The sequence below is a fragment of the Mustela erminea genome, chromosome 1 (genome assembly GCF_009829155.1).
Source record: "Mustela erminea isolate mMusErm1 chromosome 1, mMusErm1.Pri, whole genome shotgun sequence".
Lineage (NCBI taxonomy): Eukaryota > Metazoa > Chordata > Mammalia > Carnivora > Mustelidae > Mustela > Mustela erminea.
Window position 1 is genome coordinate 2,198,548 of NC_045614.1, and position 25,858 is coordinate 2,224,405.

The window sequence follows — 25,858 nt, forward strand, 5'->3', positions numbered from 1 at the left end:
AGCTGATCCAGATAAAGCCGGGAATCACTGGCCACACTCCTGCTGGGAACGTCTAAAAAATGAGAGTGTCGAGGCTCTATAATGCCAGGAAGTCCAGGTTCCGGTGGTGGGGGGGGTCTGTGAAGTCCTAATTCCAAAACTTTTCCACGAAGTGCCATACCTCCCCAGGATGTCCCCCAGGTCGCTGCATGGAGCACCTCCTCTCAGACCTGTTCCTCACCCCATCCATCCTGCTACCCCAAGACCTCCATCAACCTAGCCTCTTCTGGCCTCCTCACCCGCCCTGCACCCCTGCTCCCTATCCGCACAGTGCCCCCCTCTGGGCCGTGCCAGCTCTCCTGGGTCTCCCCTCTGAGCTCAAGCTACCCAGCATCCGCATCCACACAGCTTTGACTTTTGCCATCTTTTGTGAGTCTGGCCCTCCCCCACCTAAAACCTTCCCATGGCTCCCTATGGCCCCTTGGGACAAACCCTCAGACCCCCGGGCTAGCATCAGTTGCCCTGCACCGCCTGGCCTGGCCTGGCCTGGCCTCCTGCACCTGCTCCCATACTGTCCCTGCTCCCGCTGCACGAGTCCCACCACCTGCTCCGTGTTCTTTCCCGCTTCTGGGCTTCTGCTTGCACGTTACCTCTTCCTGGGGTTCCCTCCTGCTCCTCTCTGCCTGGAGAAAAGCCATTTCTTCAAGGCCCAGCCCCGAAGCCTCTCCCGCAGGCATCTCCTCCAGGAGTCTCTCCCTCTCCATGCAAGGAGCAAGGCTGTTCCAGCAGGAAGTTACTCTCCAACCCACCTCCTGCTGATAGACTCTGGGCTCCTAGACAGGGCCCACCCCGAGGCTGGGGGCCTGGGGGCAGGGTTTCGGACTCAGGCCCAGGCCCAGGCCCAGGGCGCTGGGCAGTCAGCTCCAGGACAGAGCGAGCACCTGGAGGTGGACAGGGACTCTGCCTGGTGAGTCCAGAGAAGGCTTCCTGGAGGAGGCGACCTTTACCCAACAGGCTTTAGATGTTTCCACCAGGCATATACCCCCCCCCCCCCGCCTCCGGGAGGCATGGGGGGGCAGTAAATACAGATTTGTGGATTGCCTGAGAAGCCACAAGACACACACACACACACACACACACACACACACACAGAGGATCGTTTCTGTGTGTGTGTGTGTGTGTGTGTGTGTGTGTGAGAGAGAGAGAGAGAGAGAGATGACGGGAAGGAGCACACGCTTTGCTCTGAGCACCGGCTTTGGGAGCAGCTTTGAGAATTTGGGGAGACTCAGCGGAGGGAGGCCCTGAGAAGAGAGACGCCGCCGAAATGCCCCACACAGCCAGACGGAGGCGATGAACCACCCGCCGGGGCGAGTCACAGCCCAGGCAGGCGAGCACAACCTTCTCATGACCCCCGAGAAGGCCTCGCCCAGCTAACTTGGCTGCCCGCCAGGACTTCGCGCCCCACATCTCTCGGCCTCAGTTTCCCCACCTGCCCCATCCAGGAGGAAGCCGCAACGTGGGGGAAGGGGCTTAGCTTCTGATCTCTCTCCTCCCACTGTACAGAAAGGCTCAGCCCTGGTTCCTGGCTGGGTTTTTATGATGTGGGTTTTTTTTTTTTTTTTTTGGTTTTTGGGTTTTTTTTTAAAGGAAAAATCTGAGAAGCAGCGCTGGGACCCCGGATTGCTCAGACCACCTTAAATCAGCCTCGCCGCCTCGGCTACTGTGGAAATTCCTTTCTCCGCGGTGGTTGGCTGGGTGCGCCAGCCAATCCTCCCGCGGCGCACCCACATGGGTCTGTGACGTCACGGAGGCCGATGACCAATGGGAAGCAAGAAACCCGCAACCAATGGCAGGAGGCGCTAGGATGGGCTAGGCCAATCAGAAGGCGGCCAGCGCGGTCTGGAGAGTGTGCCCCCCCCCCCAGCTCCGAGACGCGGAGAGCCTCGTGGACGCCAGAACTCTGTCTTGTTGGCTGGGGGTGGGAGGGGGTCCAGTCCGATTAGAATCCGAAAACCCCGAGAAACGAGCCACCCCCTGAGCCGGGCGGGTCTCTCTTTAAATGCAAGAGCCCCTGGTCCGCCGCGCCACTTTGCGAAAGCTCGGCCAGCCGGCGGGGCCGACCGGGCGCCCTTCGCCCCATTTCACAGATAGGTAAACCGAGGCAGCCTTAAATCACGCTGGACAATCCCACCCCCCGGGAGGGGCGGAGACTCGCACCCGGGACTGGCGGCCCCCAGCACGCGTCAGTTTTCGTCCCCGGGTCGGAGCGGGGAGGGACGAGCCGACGTGTAGGCGGAAGGGAGGGAGGCGCGGGTTCCTGTGCCTCAGTTTCCCCGAGCGCAGACGGGAGAAGAGGCGGGAGCGGGGTTCTCGGAAAGACTACGAGCCCCAGAAGCTCCCGCGCTGCGTCCGCCGGGGCTGTCAATCAAAGTAACGTGGGTCCCTCTCCCGGCCCGCGCTCCCCCGCCCGCCGCCTCTCGCCTGCCAGCTCCCGCTCCCTCCCCGCCGGCTCCGGGCCCGGCGCGGTATAATTACAGCCCATTGATCCGACCCGGGCCGGGAAAGCGGCTCCCTCGGGGAGGCCAAGCCTTTGGCTTCCGACTTCGCCAACCTCTGCCTACCGCTCCCCCCGCCCCGGCCCCCCGGCCCCAGCCGAGCTGCTGGGCCACCAGCCAGGCCTGTCCCCTCCTGCTGGCCAGGGCTCTCAGGTGACCTCTGAGCCTCTGTTCCTGCCAAGGTTGGCGGCGAGCCCCCGTCAGAAGAGTCACACACGTTTCCTTCCACCTGGGAACATGGGGAGCCCTCCCCGGGCTTCTAGCGCCCCCCACCGTGACCTTAAGACCCTTGCGGGCTTCTCTCTGGGCCTCAGTTTACTCATCAGTGTGGGGAGATGGTTGGACAAGCCTTGTTCGCGAAACCCATGCTCTCGGCTGTCCCCTGCTTGCGCAGTCTGGCTAGGCCATGCTGGGGATTCAAGGAGGGGTTCCCCAAGTTTGGAAAAGCAGGGGAGACCAGGCAGCACCCTCTCTGCCCCCTGTAGTCAGGGCTGAGGTCGAGGGAGGGCCAGGACTGCTGGCAGGGGCAGACAGAGCAGAAGTGAGGTCCCTGCTCGGGAGGTTGGGAAGGCTTCCTGGATGGCCAATGGAGGTGTGGAGGCTGGGGTTCTGCAGAGCACATAGGAGTTGCCTCCTTTGAGCGGTTCATTTACACCTTCCTAACCCAAAGGAGACTCAACGTAAATTCCTCCCCTGGGATGGAGGAGTCCTGGAGGCTCCCCCTTGCCTTTCAGGGGGGACCTCTGACCAGGCCAGGCTGTGAAGTTGGGGGAGGTGGACACGTCCATGACCGGAGAGGCCCTTTCTCCTACTTGGCAAGGGTGGCTCTCAGGAGAGAAAAGAAGGGGTCACAGGAATCCACCGGGGCCCCTACTGGGCAGAACAATAGTTGACGACAGAATCTTGAAGAAGTGAAGACTGAGCAAGTATTTAAAGACTCCTAATAAACGCTCCACGGGGGGTAGCCACTGTCCCACTGTCAGGCCATTATGGCCCAAAGGCCCTCTCTCCCAGCCCAGCTTCACACCTCACAGGAGGACTCTGCTCCCCACACTCCTGTCCTCCCACAACTCTGACCACTCACTAAAATGGCTCAGTAGAGTCGAGTATGTGACTCTTCTTAATCTCAGGGTCCTGAGTTCAAGCCCCATGTTGGGCATACAGATTTACTTTAAAAAAAGTAAATACACACAGACATTTATATTTCTTTATTTCAAAATAAATATATACGATCAGACCCCATCCTTCCTCTGCTCAAGAATCTTCCAGAGCTCCCAGTCACCCAAACTCCCCACTCCGTCCGCATGATCGGGCCCCAGTCCGCTGCCTCACGCCCCCTCAGCCGATCCGGCCTCTCACTCGTTCCTCTAACACACCAGGCAGGGGCTTGCCCCAGGACCTTAGTATGGACTGTTTCCTCTGCCTGGACCATGGCTGACTCTTCCCCCCCTCTTCCAGCCCTGGCTCGAACGTCACGTCCTAGTGAGGCCTGGTCTGGCTGGCCGTACAGCAGCCCTCAACCTTCCTACTTGGTCAGCCTCTTTCATTTGATTTCCTTCGGCAAAGCCTCGTCCCCCTCCGGACATTTACTGCTGATTTCATGGTCGGCCCAGGCCCAGCACAGGGCCTGCCCCCCTCTGTATTTGTGGGGAGGACGAAGAGGCAAGCTTAGGGAGGGGCTCCACTGCTAACCTAGCTTGCAGGGACCCTTGGCCACCTGTATGCCGGTGAGCCCTGCCTCCTTCCCTACTCTGGCGCTGTGGGGGGGGCCTCCTGGCTGGACCCCAGATCCGCCCAGTCCTCAGTAGGCCTTGCACAGTTGTGCGCGTGTGGAACAGACTGTGTGGGCATTTTGGATCTTGCTTTTCCAGTCGCTGGTTTGCTGTGAGACCTTTCATGGGCCTCAGTGTTCTCATCTTGCAAAGGGGCTAACTGCAGGGCCTCCTGAGGCCATGATCGCTGGGCCGCCAGGGTTATTCCCTTGACTTAGTGTCTGACGCTCACAACAGGACTGCAAAGTAGGGGATGCGAACCTGCCAGCTGCCTCGGGGCTCTTGCCCTCACCCTCCTCCGTGCCGGAAGTACCCCCCCCCCGCCCCCTACCAGTCTTCCCGGGCGGGTTCCTGTCATCTGGGTCTCAGCTCCGCGGAGAGGCCCCTGCCATTCTCTTGTCTCCTGCCCCCGCTGGATTTTTCTTTGTAGCGTTTGACTCTGCTTTGAAATTTTCTTATTTGCCGGTTTGTTATCTGCCTTCCCTAGACGCTGTGGGTTCCATGAGGGTCAAGAGGACCTCTGTTCTGGGTCCCTGCGCAGCCACCGCAGGGCCTGGTACACAGCAGGCCTCCAATAAAGGCCGGTGGCCAGTCGGTCTGGCTTGAGAGCCAGTAGAGTAGAGGCAGCCGAGCCCAGAGACGCTTAAGGGCCTGCCCAAGGTCACACAGCACCGGTGCTTGGGGTGCGCTCCCCGCGGCTGCTGTTCGGGAGCCCCGAGGCCATCCCCTTCCCCGCCGCCGGGGTTGGCCAGACCTAGCGCCTGGCGGCCCGCCCCCGAGGCCGGGAAACCCAGCGGGAACCGGGCGGGCCGCGTCCTCTCCTAACCCGACAGGCCCAGTCCGGCCCGGCAGGGCAGAGGGAGCGCGGGCCCCGCCCCTCCCCGGGGCCCGGATCGGGAGGCGGGGAGGGGAGGGGAGGAGGGGAGAGAGGGGTGCGGGGAGGAGGCAGCGCTGGGGACAAGGGGAGGAGGGGGAGGAAGGAGAGGAGGCGGAGGGTGGGTAGGAGGGAGGGGAAGGGTGAAGGGGGCGGAGAAGGAAGGGGCGGGCGGGCGGACTGGTGGAGGGGCGGACGGGCGGGGGAGAAGGGGTGGGAGGGGGGCGGAGGGTCAAGGGCGGGGGAGGGGCGGGCTTCCAGGTCTGGCTGGCGCCCAGCTCCTTGGCCCAGGGGCAGGGGTGGGTGGGAGAGGCCCGGCGGAGAGGCGGGGGGTGTGGGGGGGGAGTCAAGGGCAGGGGGCGGCTTCCAGGCGGGGATGGCGGGGAGGGGGCACAGAGCGGGGGGCACACGGGGAGAGTAGGAGGGAGAGATAGGGAGGAGAGAGAGATCTGGAAAGACCTCGAGGACGGTGGGGGAGGCGGGGCGGGTGAGAGAGAGAGAGAGACGGGGAGACAGAGACTCTGGGACACCGAGAGCCAAGGGCGGAGACACACCGAAGGGCGAAGATACTGGGAGGGACCCTGGCGGGGACCGGGGGCGGGGGGGGGCAGCGGGAGGGCGTCCCTGGCGGGCAGGGCTGGGTGCGTGGGCTCTCCGGCAGCTCCTGCTGTCAGAAAGCGGCTAAATGCACAAGGCGTCCTCCTCAGCCACTGCCTCGGTCTCCCCTCCACGCCCCTCCGTGTCCCTGGGTGTGCCCCTCTTCCCTTCAACACCTGCCATGGCTCCCAGGGGCCTTTTCCTCTGCCATCTTGTCTCTTGCTCCCTAAATCCTCACTGAACACCTACTGCGTGCGGGTGGGGTGCTAAACCTGGAGATTTCCCTAATGACCAAATCAGACCAAATCCCTTTTGTCATGGAACTCAGATGGGGGGCGTGGAGAGAACAAGGGACTCTGTGTTGACTTAAGTCGTGTGCAGTGGTTGATGCTGGGAATACAGAGCGGACAGCAGGGTGTGCTGGTGATGGTCATGGCAACGAGTGTCCGGCGCTGGGAACAGTGTGTTCCAGGCAGAGGGAAAGGCCCTGAGGTCCTATCAGGCTTGGTCACCTCCAGGCACAGGAAAGAAGCCAAGAATGGTTAGGATGAAGGCCTCCATAAAGGGGGGGGCAGTTCCTCAAGGAGCACCCCGTCTACCTCCCACACCCTCCTCAGCCCTGCCCCCGCCTGCTGTACCCTCACCGGCCTGCCACCTCTAGCCTTGAAGCCCTCTCCTCCAGCACTGGCTCCAGAAGCTTCCTCTTTCTCTTGACCCGCCAAGATCCTGGACCCTGTCGTTCGGGCCTCCCTACATCGGGACCCAGGCTCCTGGTTGTGTGCTCTTGGCAAGTCATTACCTGCCTCAAGCCTCAGTTTCTTCGTCTGTAAAACGGTCCTTCCTTCACAGCTATTTTCAAGAAGTAATTGAGGGATGGGGCACCTGGCTGGCACGTGACTCTTGCTCTCTGGGGTGGTGGGTTCATGCCCGACATTGGGCGTAGGTTTGAATAACAATAAATACATAAATGTCCAAAAAATAATAATAAAGGAATTAACAGAGACTACTCCAAGCCCTTAGCCAAGGCCAGTGCGGAACAGAGGTTCAAAGCATAGCTGTTGATGATTTCTGTTACCCTTAGGACCCGCCTGGCCTTCCTGACTATTTCTGGTTGCTCCTCAGTAGGGCCAGGAGCGCCTTCAGTGGTGGCCAGGGGACCTGCCGTGGCTCTGCCCTGTTTTGTGGCCTTGGCAATTTGCCGCAGTTTTGTTGTCTGCAAAATGGGCAGAGTGACGTCATCTCCAGGTCCCAGACTCCACCATCGGTGGCCGCCGGGTTCCTTTCTGCTTCTCCCTCGACTGTGTCCAAGCTGCCCAGAGAACTCAGGAAGGAGGAAGGCAGCAGGTGTCCCCGGCCAGCCTGGACTGTGGCCATTCCGTGCGTCATGCGGGGAGTTCCAGCTCAAACCAGAAGGAGGAGGAGGAGGAGGAAGAGGGCTGGCTCTCTGGGGCTGGGGTGCTCAGATCTCGGGGTCTGTGGACATGCCCAGGGGTGTACGGGGCCAGGGGCTGGGTCCAGCTCAGACCACTGGGGACTGTGGGACACTGAGGATGTTAGGACCATTGTATGGACAGGAAATGGGGGGACTCACACCCCTGAGGCGCCCAGATCCCCCTGCTAGAAAGACTCTCCAAAGGGGAGTGGGAGGAGAAGGGGAGGAGCTTTTGAGAAGCCGGGACCCCCCGAAGGGGTGGTGCCAGAGTGGGGCTGAGATAGTCAGAATGGGGGTTCGTCCATCCCCACGGCGCCCCTCTCCGCAGGTCCTAGGCCCAAAGACCTGGGGGCTTCGCCCCGCCCCCCTCTCCTCCCTGGGCCCCTCCTCCAGCGTCTCGGCCCCTCCCCCCTCCCCCCCCCCCACCGTCTCTCCCGCGCACCACCTTCCCTCCTCCGGTCCTCACCCTCCTCCCGGGCCCTCTTATCTCCTTTCCCCTCCTCTGGCTTCTTCCCCGAACCCCCTCCCGCGCCTTCCCTCCCTTCTCTCCCCCTCCTATTCTCCCCTCCCCCCGCCCAACCTCCACCGCCCTCCGTTCTCTCCTCCCCCCACCCTCTCACCCCTCCCTCTCCTCCTCCTCCCGCTCCCCCTCCTCCCCGCCTCGCCCCCCACCCCTCCCTCCTCGCCCCACTCCCCCTGCATTCTTTCCCGCCGCCCCCTCCTCCTCTCGGCACTGCTCCCCCGAACCCCCTCCCCTGCGCTCTCCCCATCGCCCCCTCCGCCCCCTCCGCCCCCTCCGCCCCCTCCGCCCCCTCCGCCCCCTCCGCCCCCTCCGCCCCCTCCTCCCGCCTCATTAGGCGCGGCCGCGGCGCGGGGCCCATTAGCGGATCAATTAGCCGAGGTCGCCGGCGGCGCGGTCGTTAAGCGCGGGAGGCCGCGGCGGGGAGGGGGCTCCGGAGGCAGCGCCTCCGCCCGCCCCGGCTCCGCCGCCGCGATCGCGCGCCCCCAGGACCTTCTGGTCCCCATGTCCCACCGGGGGCTCCTGGACCCTCGGGGGAGCCAGCCCGACCCTGCAGGCGGGATTAGGGGAGGGGCTCCGAGGCCCACAGGAAGACCCCTCAGGTCACACACCCTTCGCGGCTGGGCAGGGCGCCCTTTCACCTTGGTTTAGGGGTGTCGGTTTTGTGACCCCCACCCACCCACCCACGGCGCCCTTCCTCTCCCAGCAACATCAGTAATAACATCAGCTGACAGCTTGTGAGCCCTCGCACGCTTCCTGCTAATTCCCGGGAACAATTTCCCAGAAACAGATCAGACAAGTGACTTCACTTGCCTCAAATCACTAGTTAGGGTCTGAGACGGGTACAAACTCAGGTCTGCCCTCAATAAATTTGCTAACATTTATTGAGTTGCTTCTATGAGGAAATTAAAAAAAAAAAATGCAGCCAACACTCCCCATCCCTTCTCTGCCTTGCTGTCTATCAACACGAGTGCTGACACATTCTGGATTTTCCTAGTTATCTGTCTATTCCAGCCAGAGGGCAGGAATTTCTGTCTTCTGAGTCACTGGGGCTCAGAGGTGGTCCCAGTCAATGAATGAAGGAGCATTTCCCTGGTCTTCATAACAATGGTTTGGTCTTCATAACAATGGTTTGTTCTGAGATCATACCCATTTTACAGATCGGGAATCCAAGATCCGGAGAGGTCAAGAGCCAGAATTTAAATCGAGGCTGGAGAGGCGGCTGGGTGGCTCAGTCGTTGGGCACCATCCTTGGGTTCAGGTCATGATCCCAGGGTCCTGGGTTGGAGCGCTGCATCTGTCCCGCGTGGGCCCCGCATGGGCCCACATCAGGCTCTCTGCTTTGCCCGGGAGCCTGCTTCCCGCCTGCCCCCTGCCTGCCTCTCTGCCTGCTTGTGATCTGTCAAATAAATAAATAGAGTCTCTTAAAAAAATAAATCGAGTTTGGAGGCCCGGTGCCCGCAGCCATCATGTGACATACGGGACCCGGGTGGAGGGATCAGGGACCCCTGCTTTGGGGTAGGGTCTGGGGAGGAGTTGAGGGAAGTGACATCTGGAAGTCTTGGAAGCTTACTACCCTGGGGAGGGGGAAAGAGAGAGAGAGAGAGAGAGAACACTGTTCCAGATAGAGGGAACAGCATACGCAACACTCTCCAAGCAAGGAACGGCAAGAGGTTCCGGCCTGGAGTCACTGGAGGAGTGAGAAGCAGGACCACGGCCGCGGACACCCCCAAACCCACTTTGTAGGATTTTTAAAATTGTGAAATGTAACACACCAAAGAGGGCGCACATTGCAAGTGAACCACCAGATGATTAAAGACTGAACAACACACTCACCGGCCCCGAGTTAGGGAACAGCCGGGTGTGAAGCCCCCTCTGCCCCTCCCCCTCCCTCTCCAAGGGTGACCCCATGACACCTGACACTATAGGGCTCTTGGGCTTGATCTTGTTCCTTATATAAATGGAATCACTCAGCAGGTGCACTTTCGTCCCTGGCTTCTCTGGGTCAGCGAGCCGTGGGCAGGATGGCGAGCCCTGGGTGTTGAGCAGAGCGGTGCCTCCCTCTTTTTCGTGGCTGCGTAGTGTTTTCCAGGCCTGCCATTCTGCTGTTGATGGGTGGGGGGTGGTTTCCGGTGGGCGGAAGTCAGGAGGGACAGCAGCTCTGAGGACCCTTGTCCCATGCCTTTGTGGAGGACCGGCACGGTGGCTCTGGGGGGTAGACCCAGAGGGGAAGCGCTGGGTGCCAAACAGCCTTCCAAGAGGGTGTGACAGTTGGCGGTGTGAGTTTTTACTCCGTGTGTCCTGGGTGAGTTCTGGTTTTTGGCCCAAGGATAAGGGCTAGGCAGGGAGGGACCCCATCACACGGGCCTTTTTAGAGCTCGGGTTGCCGTGGAGCTGCGGTGGGACTGGGACGCGGTGGGAGGCTGGTGGGACCCGCCCAGTCGTGCTCCCCCTCCTCTTCCCCTGTGAGCCATTTCCCCAGAGGGAAGCACTCCATCCCCACACCCCTGTGCCCTGGGTCCACCTTGAGAAGCCACTAGATGGGGGGGGGGGGCAGGTGAGAATTTCTTGACTTTAGCAGAAGTCCGCAGGTGCCCAGGTCCTTGGCGTAAGGAATCCCAGACTGTTGGGCCTTATTCTCAGCCTGGCCCCCTGTCCTGGTGGGCAGCCTGAGGCATCTTGGCCCAGTGCCAAGCTCACTGGGGGACTCTCCTTTCCTTCTGGCTCCCCCAGGTGGCCCAGCTGGGCTGTGGCAGGGAGACCACCAAGAGGTCCTCCGAGGGTCAGGTTCAGCTGGGGGTGGGGGTGGGGGTGTCTGTGTTCTCAGATTTGGATGGATTCTGCAGTGTTGAAACCTTCTAAGGAAAGAGAAGACCACTTGGGAGCCCTCTGGCCTGGCGATCAGAGATCAGCTCTGCTCAGCTGCACGCACCTGGCCCTGGCTGGCTGTGTGACCTGGAGCCTCCAGGAGACCCTCTCTGGTCTGCGCATCAAGTTGGGGAGAGAGACCACGCTGGCAAGGCGGACTCCGGGGGCGGGGAGGGTCTCACTATCCAGTCCTGTGAGGAGGAGCTCAGACATGAGGGAAGCCCCCTCCTCCCCTGGGAAGGGGGCACCGCGGCGGCAGCCCGCAACACAGAGGCAGGAACAAGGCAAACCAACCTTCTCACATCTTTATTTGAAAGGCACAGCTAAGCCCACCCTCCATACAGCATTCTCCCTTCTCTCCGCAGCGATCAAACGACTGAACACAACAAAAGCTGACAGTCTAAGAGGCTATATACAGACACAGGTGTGGGTGTTGCTTGTTTTTTTTTTTAAACATTTTTCTGTCTTTTTTTCTTTTTTTTTAATATCCCTTTTCTTAAAAGACAAGCTAGTATACTGGAAAAAGGGAAAAAAAAAATAAAAACCAAGACAACTTGAGTACCCTCATCTTTATTCGGGGAGGGGAGAAAGGGAATTCTGGGACGCCCGCCTGCCCGCCACCCCCACCCCTGCTCCTGGCTAGGCTCACTGTCTCCGCCCCCTCTCCGGGAGAGGACAGGTGGGCGTGGGCTCTGGAACTAGCGGAGGAGGTGAGTGGGGAGGGGCGTGGGGTGCGGGGCGGGAGGGGGCAGCTAGCAGTGGTGTTTGCATGCAGTGCCAGGGTGGGAGGCTGGGGGGCGTGTGCCCTGAGGGGCCTGGCGGCCCTGCGGTCAGGTGCACGTTTGCGGAACAGGGCTGTGCAGAGGTGCTGGGCTTCTTGAGGCTTTGCTGTCTTCTGACCTGGCCTCCCATTTGTGCCTCCAGGCCTCAGCTGGCCTCCTGCGTGGAATGAGCGGGCATTGGCCCACTCAGGCTGCAGGGGAGGAGGATGAGAGGGGCGGAGACGAGAAAGGAGTCGGGGAGGCCGGGAGCTGTGGGTGTGAGCGAAGCTAGGGGTGGCGCGGGCAGGGCGAGGACCCCAGCAGGCGGCTACCATAAATACTACCACGTTCGGCCGAACCCGGGCTACACTGTGTCTTGCACTAAACATTCCTCTCTCTCCGTGTCTGTCTCCCCTCTGTCCCCCCCACCCTCCCTGTCCCCGCTAATCCGACTTCTCGCCGTCATCCTCCTGGTGGGTGTCCCCATCATGCCCATTCTTGTCTTCCTTGGAGAGGTGGGCCTGGGAGCCCAGCGCGGACAGCGAGAGGAGGCCGGTGCCAGCGCTGACCGCGGGCAGCGAGGGCGGCTGCAGCCCCACGGGCAGTGGGGTCAGGGGCAAGGCCAGAGCCTGAAGCTGGGACAGCTGATGGGCTTGGAGCTGCTGCTGCAGGGCAGACGGGAGGGAAGCATGAGCTGCCTGGACCTCCCACCCAAGACCCAAGACCCAAGACCCAAGACGCAGACATACCCGGATGATGGAGTTCAGCTCAGGAGCGGTGACCTGCTTAGCCCTCTCGATGGCTCCCAAGACCTGCTGCTGGTGCTGGAGGGGAGATGGGGTAAAGAGAGGAGCCAGGAGCTATATGCCCTGATCTCTGTGAGGGTTTGAAGCACAGAGCCCAGGGGAAGGCACCCCCCCCACTGTGGCTTTCCATCCCACCAGAAAACCCCTCCCTCCAGCCACTTCTGTTCACCAAGCCAGATTCACAGAAGACTCAGAGGGACTGGTGCCAGATACTTAAGAAAACGCCATTGTGCGAGTCTGAGAGAAACCCTGGACCATGACCTATCCAATGCCAAGTACAAAGAAGTAAATGTACAGTGCACAACCTGGCCAACTGTACAGGGAAGTCTTGATCCTAAGAACTTACACATTGTGCTGAGATTTGCTAATCTAAGCTCTTCTCCTACTACAACTGGGGAAGGCCCAGTGGATTCTGGCAGTACAGGGTAAGAGTCTAGGTTCAGGACAGTCCCTCCTGGAGCAATCTGCCGCCCACACCCCAGCCCTCCCTATGAGTCCATCTCTCCTGCCCTCAGATGCCGGACTCTGCCAATCTCCCCTTTCGCCTTGCCTTCCAGGAAGCCCCTGTCATGAAAGGAAAGCACAAGTCTAGGTCTTCAGGGCCTCAAGAACCTCCTCCTCTAGGGTTTTCATAGTGTCTTCTGGGCATGCAGGTCACCCGCAAGGACCCCAAGATAAAGTCAGGGATTAAAGAGGAAACAATGAATAACAGACAGGAAACCTGGCGGAGGGCAGGAATGGCAGAGCGGGGAATGCAGAGTGGACCTCACACCAAGACTCAAAATCCCAAAAAAACAAAAGTAAAGCTCGGCACGTGGTTCCCCAGGGCACACATGTCCCCGCGGTCTATGTTGCACCTGCACGTGTCTGTCTGTCTGTCTGCAGACACGAGCTGAGCGCCCTCTCAACACACCTGGCCTCTGGGTTTCTGGCCTAAGGCGGCTCACAGAGCCTGGCAGGCAAACCTCGGGAGGGTAAAAGGCAGAATCCAGAAGGGGAAAAAAAAAATCTCAGTACTGTCTTGGGCATATCCGACATTTTTACCCATGGAATGACTCACTCAGGCCGGGAACTCTACAGCAGAGTGAGGCCCCTCCCTCCAGCGCCCTGAACCCTGGGGTTTCTCCAGCCTGGGGATTCTTCTGTGTCTGGAAGGTCCACAGAGTGGAGGTGTGTGCCCCACAAGCTGCTGGGGGGGGGCGGAGGAGGGGGAAGACAGGCCCTGGGGCAAGTTCATGGTCCAACTACCTCCTCTTCCCGGCAGCCCCAGGGCACCACTCACCTCTTGGGAAAGGTAGGGTAGGACCTGGGCACAAATCCCATTCAGCCTCTTGACGATTTCAGCCTGTAACACACACACACACACACACACACACACACACACACACACACACACGGGCCTCAGCGGGGGGCAGGTGCAGACCCGTCCAGAGAGGCCTGTGAGGTGCTCCCTCTGAGGAGGCCAACTCAGCCCAGGGTCAGACCAACACCCGGAGCCCACGGGCACTGGGTCAGCAGCCAAGGTGGGGTCCGAGGCCAGCTCTCAGCCCCACAGCTAAGAGGGCAGCTTGCGGGCGGGGCGGGGGGGTGGCAGGCAAAGGAAGGCCAGAGGGAGCGAAGCAATCCGGGAGCTGGCATGCCCCCCCCCCCACTGCCAGCAAGGGGAGTAAGTGGGTAGGAAAGGTCTGGGCCCCCCACCTCAGGGAGGGAGAAACCTCCCAGGGAGGCCTGAGAAGGAACAGGGGGAGGGGCTGGGAAGGTCACAGGATCAGGTGTGGAGGCCTGACTGGACTTGGGGCACAGCCAAGGGGCCGGGCCCACCTGTCTGGGGTTGCAGGGGGTGGGGGGAGCGTACCTGCTTGTGCATCTCAATGTTCAAGCCGTAGGACATCTCATAGTACTGCGTGGTGGAGAGACAGAGAAAGAGAAATGGGGGTGGGGCGAAGACTGGGCTGTGTGACAGAGGGACAGAGACACACATGCCCGGGGGGCGGGAGCAGGAGGGCAAGCGGGAGTCCCCCACACCTGGAGCAGGAGCCCGGGCACCTGGCGGGGCTGCATGTGGGGGGCTTCGGGGCCCCAGCCAGGCCTGGTTCCCTGGTTTCTGGAATAACTATCCAGCCCCCTCTCCAACACACATACATTCCAGGACTCCTAATCTTTTATCTTTATGTGTCTTGTCTGCGGGTGGCCCCAGACTCCGGGGAAGTTTGCCTTCCTGGATATAAATAACCAGGATAAACGAAGCCTGCGGGGCCTGGCTCTGGGGTCAGCAGCCCCCCCCTCACGCCCTAGATCTGACCCTGCCTCCTCCCCTCCTCGAAAGCCCCTCGTGGCTCCCCATCAACCCTGGGGGTGGGGCTGGGGAAGCCAAGTTCATTCCCAGGACTTTCTATGGTTTCTTCTCCTCTGCCCAGCAAGCTCCTACTCATTCTTCAAGACCCTAGCCTCAATGCCCCATCCTCCATGCAGCCTCCTGGGCAGGGTGCCCCCCTCCCCCCGCCCCGCCGAACACTCCCATCCTGGGTTGCTCTCTGTCCTAGCCCCAGCCCTCCAGAGCTAGGAGGGTCAGCGTCTGGCTCTGCCTCCCCCGCAGCCTGGGAGAGCTGGGCTCTGGGCTGGACTGAGGCAGGGGCTTTTTGCTGTAGAACTGCCACTGGTGGGTAGAAATCCCAGCAGGGGATTCTGGTATGGCTCACAGGCAGGGTCTCAGATGTCAAGCAAAGAATGCGGGTGTCACCCCTTCCCTCCCTCCAACCTCAAAGGATGTCAGCTTTCTGCCCGATGCCCCCCCAACCCCCAGAAGTCCTCGTTCTGAAGCTCGGGCAAGGAGGGGTTAAGGGATGGGATGCCCGAACTGTGGGGGCAGGGAAGGATCCGGCTGCTCCCCCAGTCAGTTCCTGGCTTTGGCTTACACAGCGGCTGCCTCCTCTGCTGCCAAGGACAGCCGGGGGACCTGGCAGGCCCGGGCTGCAACCCGGTGGTTTGGCACCTGGGCCACTGCCTGGGCCGGCGGCCAGGCCAGCAAGGCGGCCTCGGCCAAGCCCCAGGGGCCCAGCTGAATGGAGAGCAGACCCCGCAGCCTTGTCCATCCCACAGGAGGTGGCCAGGGTTCAGGCAGCTGCCAGGGCTGCAGGAGTGTCAGGGGTCTCCCCTCCCCTCCCCACGGGAGCCCAGCTTACCATCACATAATGACGCTGCATCTCTGACTTCTCGCTGGCCAGCTTGTCACATTCCAGCTTGAGGCTGAAAAAGAACAAGGGGAGAGGGACCAGGGGCCCGTTGTGCGGAGCGGGGGCACAGAGCTTTGGCGATGCGAGGGGGCTGGGGGGCGCGGCTCAGGCTTCCTAGAACAGGCAGACTCCGGTTCAGCCAGGGACTCAAAGAAAACTCTTCCCTGTCCAGAGACTCGATGAGATCAGTCCTATTGGTGTCACCCTCATTTCCCGATGATGCAATGGATGCCCAGAGAGGCTGAGTAATTAGCTCAAGGTCACACAGCCAGAAAGCTGGCTTCCGAGGCCACAGTCCCAATCCCTGGGGAAAACTACCCAGCCAGGGAGGAAGGAACGGAAACCACAGAAGTGGGGAGAGGGTGGAGGGTGGAAGGCTGGGCTCTGGGTCGGATTCACCAAGGAATCTCCAAGGGGGTCTGGTCCGTCTCGTAAGCCTTGATTGCACTAGGGGATAAAAGTTCCCACTGTTGGGAGCCGCAGGCCTCTCTCAGGCAGGGATGAGCTTAGGCCATTTCTCAAAGCCTACCCACCCCTGTCCCCAAGGAGAAGGGCAGAGAAAGACCTAGAAAGCTGACAGCACGGACTCAAGCCAGGCGCACTGGATTCAAAGGTCAGCCCAGACCCCTTGATGCTGTGTGGCTCTAAGAAAACCCCTCTACCTCTCTGTGCCCTGGTCTCTGCATCGCCAAGTACCAACCTCCCAGGGTGGGGTGGTGAGAAGGAAATGGATTAAGACAAGAAAATCTGGGGATGCCTGGGCAGATCAGTTGTTAAGCCTCTGCCTCTGGCTCAGGTCATGATTCCAGGGTACTGGGATCCAGCCCCGCGTTGGGCTCCCTGCTCAGCAGGAAGCCTTCTTCTCTCTCTCTCACTCCCCCTGCTTGTGTTCCCTCTCTGTCAAATAATAAAATCTTAAAAAAAAAAAAAAAAGATGAAAAAATCTTCTGGAACGATGCCTGGTATACAGTAAGCACCCAATAAATGCTTGGTCTTAAAGTCCTCCTAGGGGCCTGGCGCTTCACTCCACCAAGCTGACTTGTACGCCCAGAGTCAGAGATGAGCCATAGCTTCTGTTGCTGTGGATCCCCCCACCGTGAGTTTATTTTCTTTAAAAAACGCTATTTGTTGACACCATTAGCAAAAAACAAAAACAAAAACAAAAACAACAAAACCCCAATCAGGCAATTTCAGCCCAAACTCTGAATTTCTGGCGCTTCTTGAGGGTCTGGCAAATCTTGGGTGTGCCCCCAACGCGGCAGGACCCCTCACTGTCCCAGAGAAACCCAGGCCCAGTGGATGGAGACCCCAAAGTTCAGAGAGGGTGTCTGGCTTCCCCAAAGTCACCCAGCACAGGACAGCACTCTGACCCGGAGCTACGGGACTGGGCCAGCGCCAGTGCTCACTGAGATGGGCCTGGGCCAGGCTGGGAGCGAAGCATCCCCTGAAGGGGCTCAGAAGAGCCAAGTTCGCCAAGCCAAGTCCCTAACCAACCAGGGGCCCAGAACAAAGTTCATGGGGCCTTTCAACTGCCTGTGCCTCAGTTTCCCTGTCTGAAGAACGGGCACATTAACAGGACAACGAGGAAGACTGAACAAGAGGATGTCGGTTCAGTATTTAGGGCGTGGGGAGCACAGCCAGTACCGCCCAAAAGGTGGGGTTTTTGAAAATTTATCTATAAATCTGTATCTTGTTATTTCTCTTTCTTCTCAGGAGAAAACCCAGGATCCTTCTTGGAACACTCTGGTGTTGGCAAACTGAGGTCCCGAGAGGGCCCAAGGCCCGGTGGGGAATGGTGACCGTGACCAAGGACTCCCTTCTGATTCCCAGGCACAGCCCCCCGACTCTGTAACAGAGCCTTGAGAATCTGCATCCTTCAACCCAGAGATTGGCTGCAAACCTGAGCCTGCCCCTGCTCTGCTGTGCAGCCCCCAGAAAATCTCTAACCTCTCTGGGCTTAAATTTCTTTAACGGTGAGATGAAAATAATGCCAGGCCCTTCCCCTCAGCTCTGGCACGTGGCAAGCCCTTTACAACGCGAGAACCTTAAATTATGGAGGAAGAGCCGCCTCTGAGAATCTGTTAGGACTTTGAGAATCTGTTAGGACTTTGAGGATCTGTTAGGACGCCAGGAACTCCTTCTCCAAAACTAAGCAGATAGATTTTAACAGGCTACAAAGGGTTTTCTTTTGGGGGTGGGACGTGGCAAGGTCCATCCATTCCCCAACTTCTTGGGAGGTCTTTTAACCAAGGGGGACTGGGGGGGGGGTGGGCTGGGGAGATGAACTCTGAAGCCACACAGACAGCGGAGTCTCTGGGCAAATAATTGTAACTTTTTGCGCCTCAGTGTTCTTACCTGTCAAATGGGCTGCCTTGAGGTCTGTGCGAGTTTAATATTAGAACGTGCTCACGGCAGGGCCTACCACATAATAGGATGCTCTCTACCTACATTTTTTTCAGATGTGAGTATGTAGCTGTGGCCACAACCTCCCCTCCAGGCTGGGGGTGGGCGGCCCACCATGCCCGCTGGGGGCTCCTGCTCACCTGTGGTACTGAGCCTGCAGCAGCTGAAACTCGTCTTTGATGCGGTCGCAGGAGTCCGAGGTGGTGAATTTGAGTTGCTGGGGTAGGTGAGACGAGCCCTGCGGGGCGGGGGAGCGGCCCCGGTCAGGGCCAGGCGGGGCGGGGCGACCCCCAAGGCAGCGGCCAGTCGGCGCAGCTGCAGCGCGGCCCCCCCTCTCGCCCCACTTCCCGGGCCCGTGTTTACAGCCCCTGGCGCGGCCCCCGCCCTCGCTTCCTGCCCCCGCCTCTCCCGGGGGAAGGCGAGGGGGTGGGTGCGCCCGGAGCCGCCTCGTTCCCCGCCACCCCCAGGCTGTGGGGGTGCGTTTTAAGGTCCGCCCTTGGTGGGGGGCAGCGTGCGCCCTCTACCGCCCCTCCAGAGCGCGGGGGGGGGGGGGTGCACATCCGAGAAGCCCAAGTGCTTCTGCGAGGGGGGAGAAGGCGTCCTAGAGTCCCCCTCCCCAAGTTGGTGGGGTCGCAAGGCCTCCCCGCAAAGTCGCCTTGGGGAAGGATCCTCTCCCAGCGCCCCAAATTACCCGGGGGGGCCTCCACCCCAGATTCCCAGCACCCTTCTTCCCGGCCGCGCTCTTCCGGGAGGGGTGCGCCTCGGATCTCCCCCCACTCCCAGGCCCCAAAACCAGCTGCGGTGCTCGAGGTGCCCGGTGGGGCTCCCCGGGTGCCCCAGGCCCGAGGCCAAGGCCGCCCGAGGCCCGGCCTGGCTGGGGTGGGGGGGGTAAGCATGCCCCAGGGGCTGGGGGAGGGGGAATCCGGGCCCGGAGCTGGAGGGGACCAGGCCTGGGAACTAGGGGGCGAATCCGGGTCGCGAGCTGGGAGAGGGACCGGGACCTACCGGGCGTCGGTGGGGGAGAGCCCGGGTGGTGGGGGCGGGGGAGTAGCGCTGGGCCGGGAGCTGGAGGGGACCCGGCCCAGGAGTTGGGGGAGGCGCCGAGTAGGGAGCCGGCGGGTGTGGGGGGGGGCGGATGGCCCGGCTGGGAACTGGGGTGCCAGGCGCCGACCTGGGGGAGGTGCGCGGGGCCCGGACCCGGGCGGGGGGCGGGGAGGAATGGCCCGCACGAGAACTGGGGGTGCCAGGCGCGGACCTAAGGGGGATGCCGGGCCCGGACCTGGGGGTGGGGGGTGGGGGCGCCGGGCCGGCGGGCCCCGCTTACCGAATGCCTGCTTTGTGGAAACATCATGTCAGTCGCGGCGGGGGGCGCGGGCTGCGCCCCGGCTGTGCGCCCCGGCTCGGGAGGCTCGGGGCGCCGGGCGGCCGCGCCTTTGTCCCGGCGCCGATCGGCAGCTCCCGGGGCCGCCGCCGCCGCCTCCCGCGCCCGGCCTCGCCCGCTTCCTGCGCCCCCTCCCCGCGCGCCCGGCCCCGGCGCGCCCCGGGCCCCGCTTCCTGCGCGCCCGGCGCCCCTCCCCGCCCCTCCCCGCCGCCCGCCTCCCCGCACGCCCGGCCGCCGCTCCTATTGTCTAATGGCGGCGACGCCGGCAGTGGCCGCGGCCTCGGCTGCGCGGAGGCTCCGGCTCCACCTGCTGCCGCCGCCGCCGCCGCCGCCGCCGCTGCTGCTTCCCGGGCCCCGTGCGCGCCGCCGAGGGGGGCGCGCGCCCGGGGAGGCCTGCGGATCCCCACCCAGCCCGCCTCCCCCGCCGGCCGGCGCGGTGACCTTGGGCACGGCGCGCCCCGCCCCGGGGCCGCGGCCCCTCCCGGCGGGGTGGGCCCGGGCCGCCGCCGGGCCTCGGTTTCCCCATCGGGCAGAGAAAGGGCCCGGCCGCCCCCATCGAAACCGCCGACTCAGTCATGGCGCGACCTGGACGCGTGCCAGGGACATGCTCTGTAACCTTGGCTCGCCGGCTGTTTTCTCTCCGAGCCTCGGTTTCCTCTCCTGCAGAAAGGCCGCGGTAACCCCGCCGACCTCGTGGGCGCCGGCCCTTCGACACGCATGGATTGAGCGCCTACTGTGTGCCAGGCCCTGCCCCGAGACCTGGGGGTGGCAGGGGGTGGGGGGTATAAAGTCCCAGCGCCCCCGGGGGCCGAGATGACAGGAGACACACAAATGCACAGGCCAAAATCCCTGGCAGGTCAGCGGGTGGTAACGGCTCTGGGGCAAATGAGGCAGCGCCGAGGTCAAGAGGCCAAGAGGCCTCCTGGACCTGAAGGTGAGAGAGAGCCCCGCCAGGGGTGGGGGCAGGGGAGGCTTAGTCAAGGAGGCAGGCATAGCAAGTGCAAGGGCCCTGAGGCAGCTAGGGGAGCCAGGGCCAGCAGCTTCATGCCTTGGCCCAGGGGGCCTGCACTCAGAAGGGTCTGTGCTTGGGTTCATGACCTGCCCTTGTGGGCTGGAAATTCCTTAGTTTTTGAACAAGGGGTCTGGCGGTTTTGTCCTCCATTGGGCCCAGCGAATTCTGTGGCTGGTGCCAGGGGCATGAGCAATGATGTAGGGCTTTGGGGAGTGGGGGGAGACTTGGGCTTTTACTCCAAGAGAGGCAGGGAAGCGGAAGCCCTGGACAGGCCCGGCCCAGCCGGGATTTTGATAGACTCTGTCTTGCTGCCATGTGGAGCGCAGGCCCCAAAGAAGCTGGTGAAGGAATGTGCAGTTAACCCAGCAAAGGCTAAAGGCAATCTCTTAATTACCACCACCATCGCCATCATTATCAGTTCCAGCCCATGCCTCCCCCTCCTCGCCGTGCGTATGACTTCTCTGGGCCTTGGGTTTTCCGGAACTGTGAAACAGAGAGTTAGGACCCCAGACACCCTTCCTGGGCAGATGAAAGGCTGCACAGGAATGAGATGAATATGCAAAATTTTAAGGTTCCTCCTATCCCCCCGCCCCCCCCCAAAACAAAACCCTTCCAGATAAATGCTACTTGGATGTTTTTTAAAATAAAAATTCCTACAAAAAGATAAAAAATCACTATGAGCAGAGTATCAGTGTGTTAATTGAAGATGGCACCTGATGGGGGCAAAGATAAGAAGAAAAATGTGGGTCCCCCTCGTCCCGATGCCATAAGAAAAGAAAGGAAAACCTTTTTGGAAAGTTCTTCAGTATTCCTATTGGGTTCTGGAACACGCAGGCCCTGCAAATTGTACCAGAGTCCCTGAAGCAGATGGGCTATTAAATTTTGGGGCAAGGCAAAATGAAAATTCAGGGTCTCCTGTTGGAAAGTTATTAGGAATTTAGGAATTTTGAGATGTTGACAAGAGCATTAAACAGAGTTCAGGTCCTGTGGGACAGCATGAGTCCCCATGCCACATACCCTTTCTCCTGGGACACCCTCTTTCAGCCCGTGTCTGAGCCTGATGTAGTATTTAGCCATTTGGGGACCAAACTCTCCCATTTTTGCAGACCCCAGGCGAGGCTGGCAGAGGCTGGCAGTGGTGGAGCCTGACACAAGAGACTGCCCCCGCCCCCTGCCCCGCCTAATGTGGGGTCCGGGCTGGGCCTCTCTGCAGGCAGACAAGGCCCAGAATTGTGTCCCGGACCATGAGTAGGATTCAACCAATCAACCTCACATGACTTGACTACGTCCCAGGCTCTGCTTTAAGGATTTTAACCGTAGGTATTCGGACCGTTTGAAAGATGGGGAAAGGCAGGCGCCACAAGGTAGAGACCTGGCCAAAATCACACAGCTGGAAGGTGGCAGGGCCAGGGTGTAAAAGTCAGGTTCGGGTGACTGGGGGGCTCAGTCAGTTGGGCGGCTGCCTTCGGCTCAGGTCACGATCCCAGGGTCCTGGGACTGAGTCCCACATCGGGCTCCCTGCTCAGCTGGGGGGGAGTCTGCTTCTCCCTGTCTCCGCTGCTCCTCCTGCTTGTACTCTCTTTATGTCAAATAAATAAAATCTTAAAAAAAAAAAAAAAAAAGTCGGGTCCTTGGGTCTTTAGCCCTGGGTGACGCAGCTCCTCCAGGTAGGGCATGAAGCCGGGGCATAGTGGGGTATGTCGGTATGAGGGCCAGGCGGCTGGAGGAAGCAGGACCCTGCATTCTGGACTGAGACGTTGGCTTTTTGCGTGGAAGGCACTAGGGAGCCATGGAAGGTTTTAGAGCAGAGTGTCTCAGCCTCTGCACATCTGGCATTCTGGCCCAGCTCTTTCTCTGTGAGGGCCCATCCTGGGCACTTGGGGTGTTGAGCTGCATCCCCAGCACCCCCCCCCGCACCCCGCTCCTGGCACGGAGCCCAGTCTTGACAAGCAGAAGCGTGTGCAGACGTCGCTGAGTGTCCCTGGGGGCCAACTCACCCCCATCTGAGAAGCCCTGGCTTAGAGCAGCACCGAGGGTCTGCCAGGCAAAAGGCGCTGCTGGTTGCCAGAATGGAGGAAGGCAAGGCAGGAGGCGGGGCGATGGGGTAGGACACCCCGCACTAGGGCTCAGGAGAGGGGCCAGGCCCGGCTGGGCCACTGCGGGGAGGCACGGTGGGTGAGGGCAAGGCAGGGAGAGTGCCGCGGCCCAGGACGGAACGGTCTTGACTAGATAATTAATATGGGGGGTTTGGGGCTTCCGAGGACCTTACTGTGTCCGGCAGCATGCCCCTCGGCTCCCGCCGCCCCCGACTCCGGGCCTGCATCCTGCTTCCAGGGCCCTATCTGGGAGCAAGGCGGGGCAGGGATCTGTCTCATGGATCCAACCGTCTGAGACCAGGCTTGCAGCCTGCTTACAAATGAGCGCTGGGCCCCACAGGCTCCGGGGCAGAGCCAGGCACTGGCTGGTGCGTGATGGATGGACTGCGGCGTCATTAATCACAGGCTGGGGAGGAAACAGGTGGCCACCGGCGGCTCGGCTGGGGACCTCCCTCTGGTGGGCCTGCTGGGGCAGGGGCCTCAGCTGTCCGGGCTCTGGGTTTGAGCCTCTGGCCTGCCGCAGCCGGGCGTGGTGGCTGGGGGCGGTGTGAGTCGCCCACCCCGTGCTTCCCCCTCCCCCCCACGTCCACGTGGGGCTCTTCCTCCTTCCCTCCTCTGTAAGGATCTGCTGCACCTTCCGGGTACCAAGTAGGGTTCTAAGTGGAGGTTTAGGGCGCTGACTAGGGAGGAAGAAAATCCCTCCCCCTGCAGAGCTAACAGGCCTTAAAAACTTGACTCAAGTCCGGTCTGTCCTCGGCCTGCAGCCCTCCAGGACTCCGACCTCCCTGGGATAAAAGCCCCCAGGACCCTGCTTCAGCTGGTTCATCCTCTCCCTACGTTCCTCTCCTCTTGGTCTCCCTCACTCACTCTGCTCTAGCCGGGCCTCCTTGCTGTGCCTCCAACTCGCCAGGCCTCGTCCTGCCCCAGGGCCTTTGCGTGGGCTCCTTCCTTTGTTCCAATAGGCATCTCCAAATGTGTTTTGGCCAGTTCCTTCCGTGAGGCCTCCGTGTGACTTCCCGACTTAATTCTGGCAGGGCTGGGACTAGGGTAAGTGCCCTTCCTGGTCAGGAGCTTCCTTCAGGCATAAAGTTGAAGGGGCCACCAAAAATCTCTATCCATGAGACACGCTATTTTAGGGCAATCTATTTTTCTGGATTGTGGTAAAATATCCATAAAATTCACCATTAGAGACATTTAATCCATTCACCATGTTGTGCAGTGATCATCTCTACCTAGTTCCAGAACATTCCGTCACCCCAAAAAGAAGCTCCATCCCCATCAGCCATCCCCTCCCCAGCCCCCAGCCCCCACGAGCCCCCTTCCTGTCCGTAGAGGAGCCTGGACGTGTCACACGCGTGGACTCACACCCCGTGTGGCCTCCTGTGTCTGCTTCCCACGTCTCCCACCCACCCTGCTCCCGGCGGAGAGACCTCCTCGGCGGGGGTGCGCAGGCCGTGCTTGTCCGTCCATCCGCATCCGCCAGCTGACGGACACTGGGGCCGTTCCCACTTTGGGGTCCTGTGAATCCTGTGGCTGTTTGTTTCTGTCTTTACGGGGATGAATCATTTCATTTCTCTTGGCTATACATGCAGAAGTGGGATTGCTGGGTCGCCATGGTAATTCTGCTTTCAGTAGTGAGGACCGGCTCACCTGTTTCCCCGCGGGGTGGCCCGTCTCCAGCCCTACTCCGCCCCCCAGGCTGGCAGGCAGGTTAGATTTCTCCACATCTTTGCCAACACTTGCTGTTTCCTCTTTGTTTTTATTTATTTTTTTATTTTTAATTATTTATTTGACAGAGAGAGAGAGTAAGAGAGCCCAAGCAGGGGGAGCCGCAGAGAGAGGGAGAAGCAGGCTCCCCTCGGAGCAGGGAGCCCGATGCCGGGCTCGATCCCAGGACCCTGAAATCACGACCTGAGCAGAAGGCAGTCGCTTAACCAAGTGAGCCACCCAGGTGCCCCGTGTTTTATTTTTATTTTTTAAAAAATAAATATAAATACTTTAAAAATATATATTTAACATATATTAGGGTATATATAAAAATATATAAATAATATGTATAAAATAAAATAAATATTTTATTTACTTATTTGTGAGAGAGAGAGAGAAAAACCAAAAGCAGGGGGAGTGGGAGAGGGAGAAGCAGGCTCCCCACTAAGCAGGAAACCGGATGCGGGGCTCAATCCCAGGACCCCGGGATCATGATCTCCGCCAAAGGCAGATGCTTGACCAACTGAGCCACCCAGATGCCCTGTTGTCCTCTTTTATTTTAATTTTTTTATTTTTCTAAAGGCTTTTATTTATTTATTTGACAGACAGAGATCACAAGTAGGCAGAGAGGCAGGCAGAGAGAGAGGGGCAAGCAGGCTCCCTGCTAAGCAGAGAGCCCGATGCGGGGCTCGATCCCAGGACCCTGAGATCCTGACCTGAGCAGATGGCAGAGGCTTAACCCGCTGAGGTGCCCCTGTTGTCCTCTTAAAAAAATATATACAATAACCATTTTAGTGGGTGTAGAGTGGTATCTCATTGCGGTTTGACTTGCCTCCGGCAGTAACTGAACAATTCAAAGTTAATGAAGAAATGTCCATGATGAACAAAATTTCAAAATTTTATTTATTTTTTAAAAGATTTTATTTAGTTAGTTATTTGGCAGAGGGAGAGGGGGAAGCAGGCTCCCCGCTGAAGAGGCTTCACTGACTAAGCCACCCAGGTGCCCCTTTAACGTTCACTAAGTACCGAAAGCAGGTAAACTGTTCAGATCCATGAGCGACCCCCTGGACCCCAGTGGGTCCAGCTTCGCAAATACACCGAGAATCAAGTTGTCCCCGACTCTGTCCCCACTGGGTCATGGGATCTGGGATCCACTCTCTGGGCCCTGCTTGTGGCTCCCGCTCTGCTCCTGGCCTGGGCCCCCTCTCCAAGAGCCTGCTTCCCTTCATTGGAGAACGGTATTTGGAAACCGAGAACCAAGAACGGGGAGCTGGGTGAGCTCGGTCTTCGGGGATCGGCTGTTCCCGGACGTCTCCGGGGAGCAGAGGGGAGCTCACGGGTCCACACGCTCCTGTTCTCCCTCGACGACCTGCCTGCCAATCTGTCAGTCATCTTTTGATTTTATCTGTTGTCCATCACGTGGTTAAGGACCATCTCTGCGGCCACCGGCCACTGACCGTATTATCTGTTGCCCGCTGGCCGTCCCTCTGTCCCTCGGCTGTCTGTCTTGGGAACAGCGAGTTCCCACTGCTCACTGCAGTCCTACTGCCCGGCCCCAGGATGACTCCTACCCTCCCTTCCGTAGGCTCAGCCCTTCTCCGGCAGGGGGACGAGGCTCCGAGGGAGCATCTGGAGCACAGAGACGAGGTGGCGTCCCTCCTTGGATCCCTCCTAGGTTTCATGACTTTCTTTGCTTTTGACCAAATACCTGATTTTGCTGTGAGATTCTCACGGAGGGAAAACGAAATGAATATTTATCGCATCCATTTCATTATACCATGTACCGTAATGGGCCGTTTAGTGAAAAATAAAGAAACCTATAATTTTTGGCTTAATTTTTTTTTTTTTTTACTTAAATTTTT

General features: G+C 60.0%; 1 protein-coding gene across 2 annotated transcripts; it reads right to left on the minus strand.

Moving 5' to 3' along the window:
• Positions 1 to 10,887: 10,887 nt before the first annotated feature.
• Positions 10,888 to 19,304, minus strand: TLE5 (TLE family member 5, transcriptional modulator). 2 transcript variants are annotated; one of them, XM_032305787.1, is made up of 7 exons: positions 19,125 to 19,304; positions 17,941 to 18,038; positions 15,347 to 15,410; positions 14,020 to 14,064; positions 13,447 to 13,509; positions 12,108 to 12,182; positions 10,888 to 12,020 (listed from the first exon to the last, which is right to left on the minus strand). In XM_032305787.1, exons 1-7 carry the CDS (start codon positions 19,149 to 19,151, stop codon positions 11,802 to 11,804), a joined length of 591 nt encoding a protein of 196 aa, XP_032161678.1. In that variant the 5' UTR covers positions 19,152 to 19,304; the 3' UTR covers positions 10,888 to 11,801. The 2 variants fall into 2 exon arrangements, with proteins under 2 accessions (XP_032161678.1, XP_032161671.1); XM_032305780.1 differs by having other exon boundaries at positions 10,888 to 12,023; positions 19,125 to 19,302.
• Between the last annotated feature and the right edge of the window lie 6,554 nt (positions 19,305 to 25,858).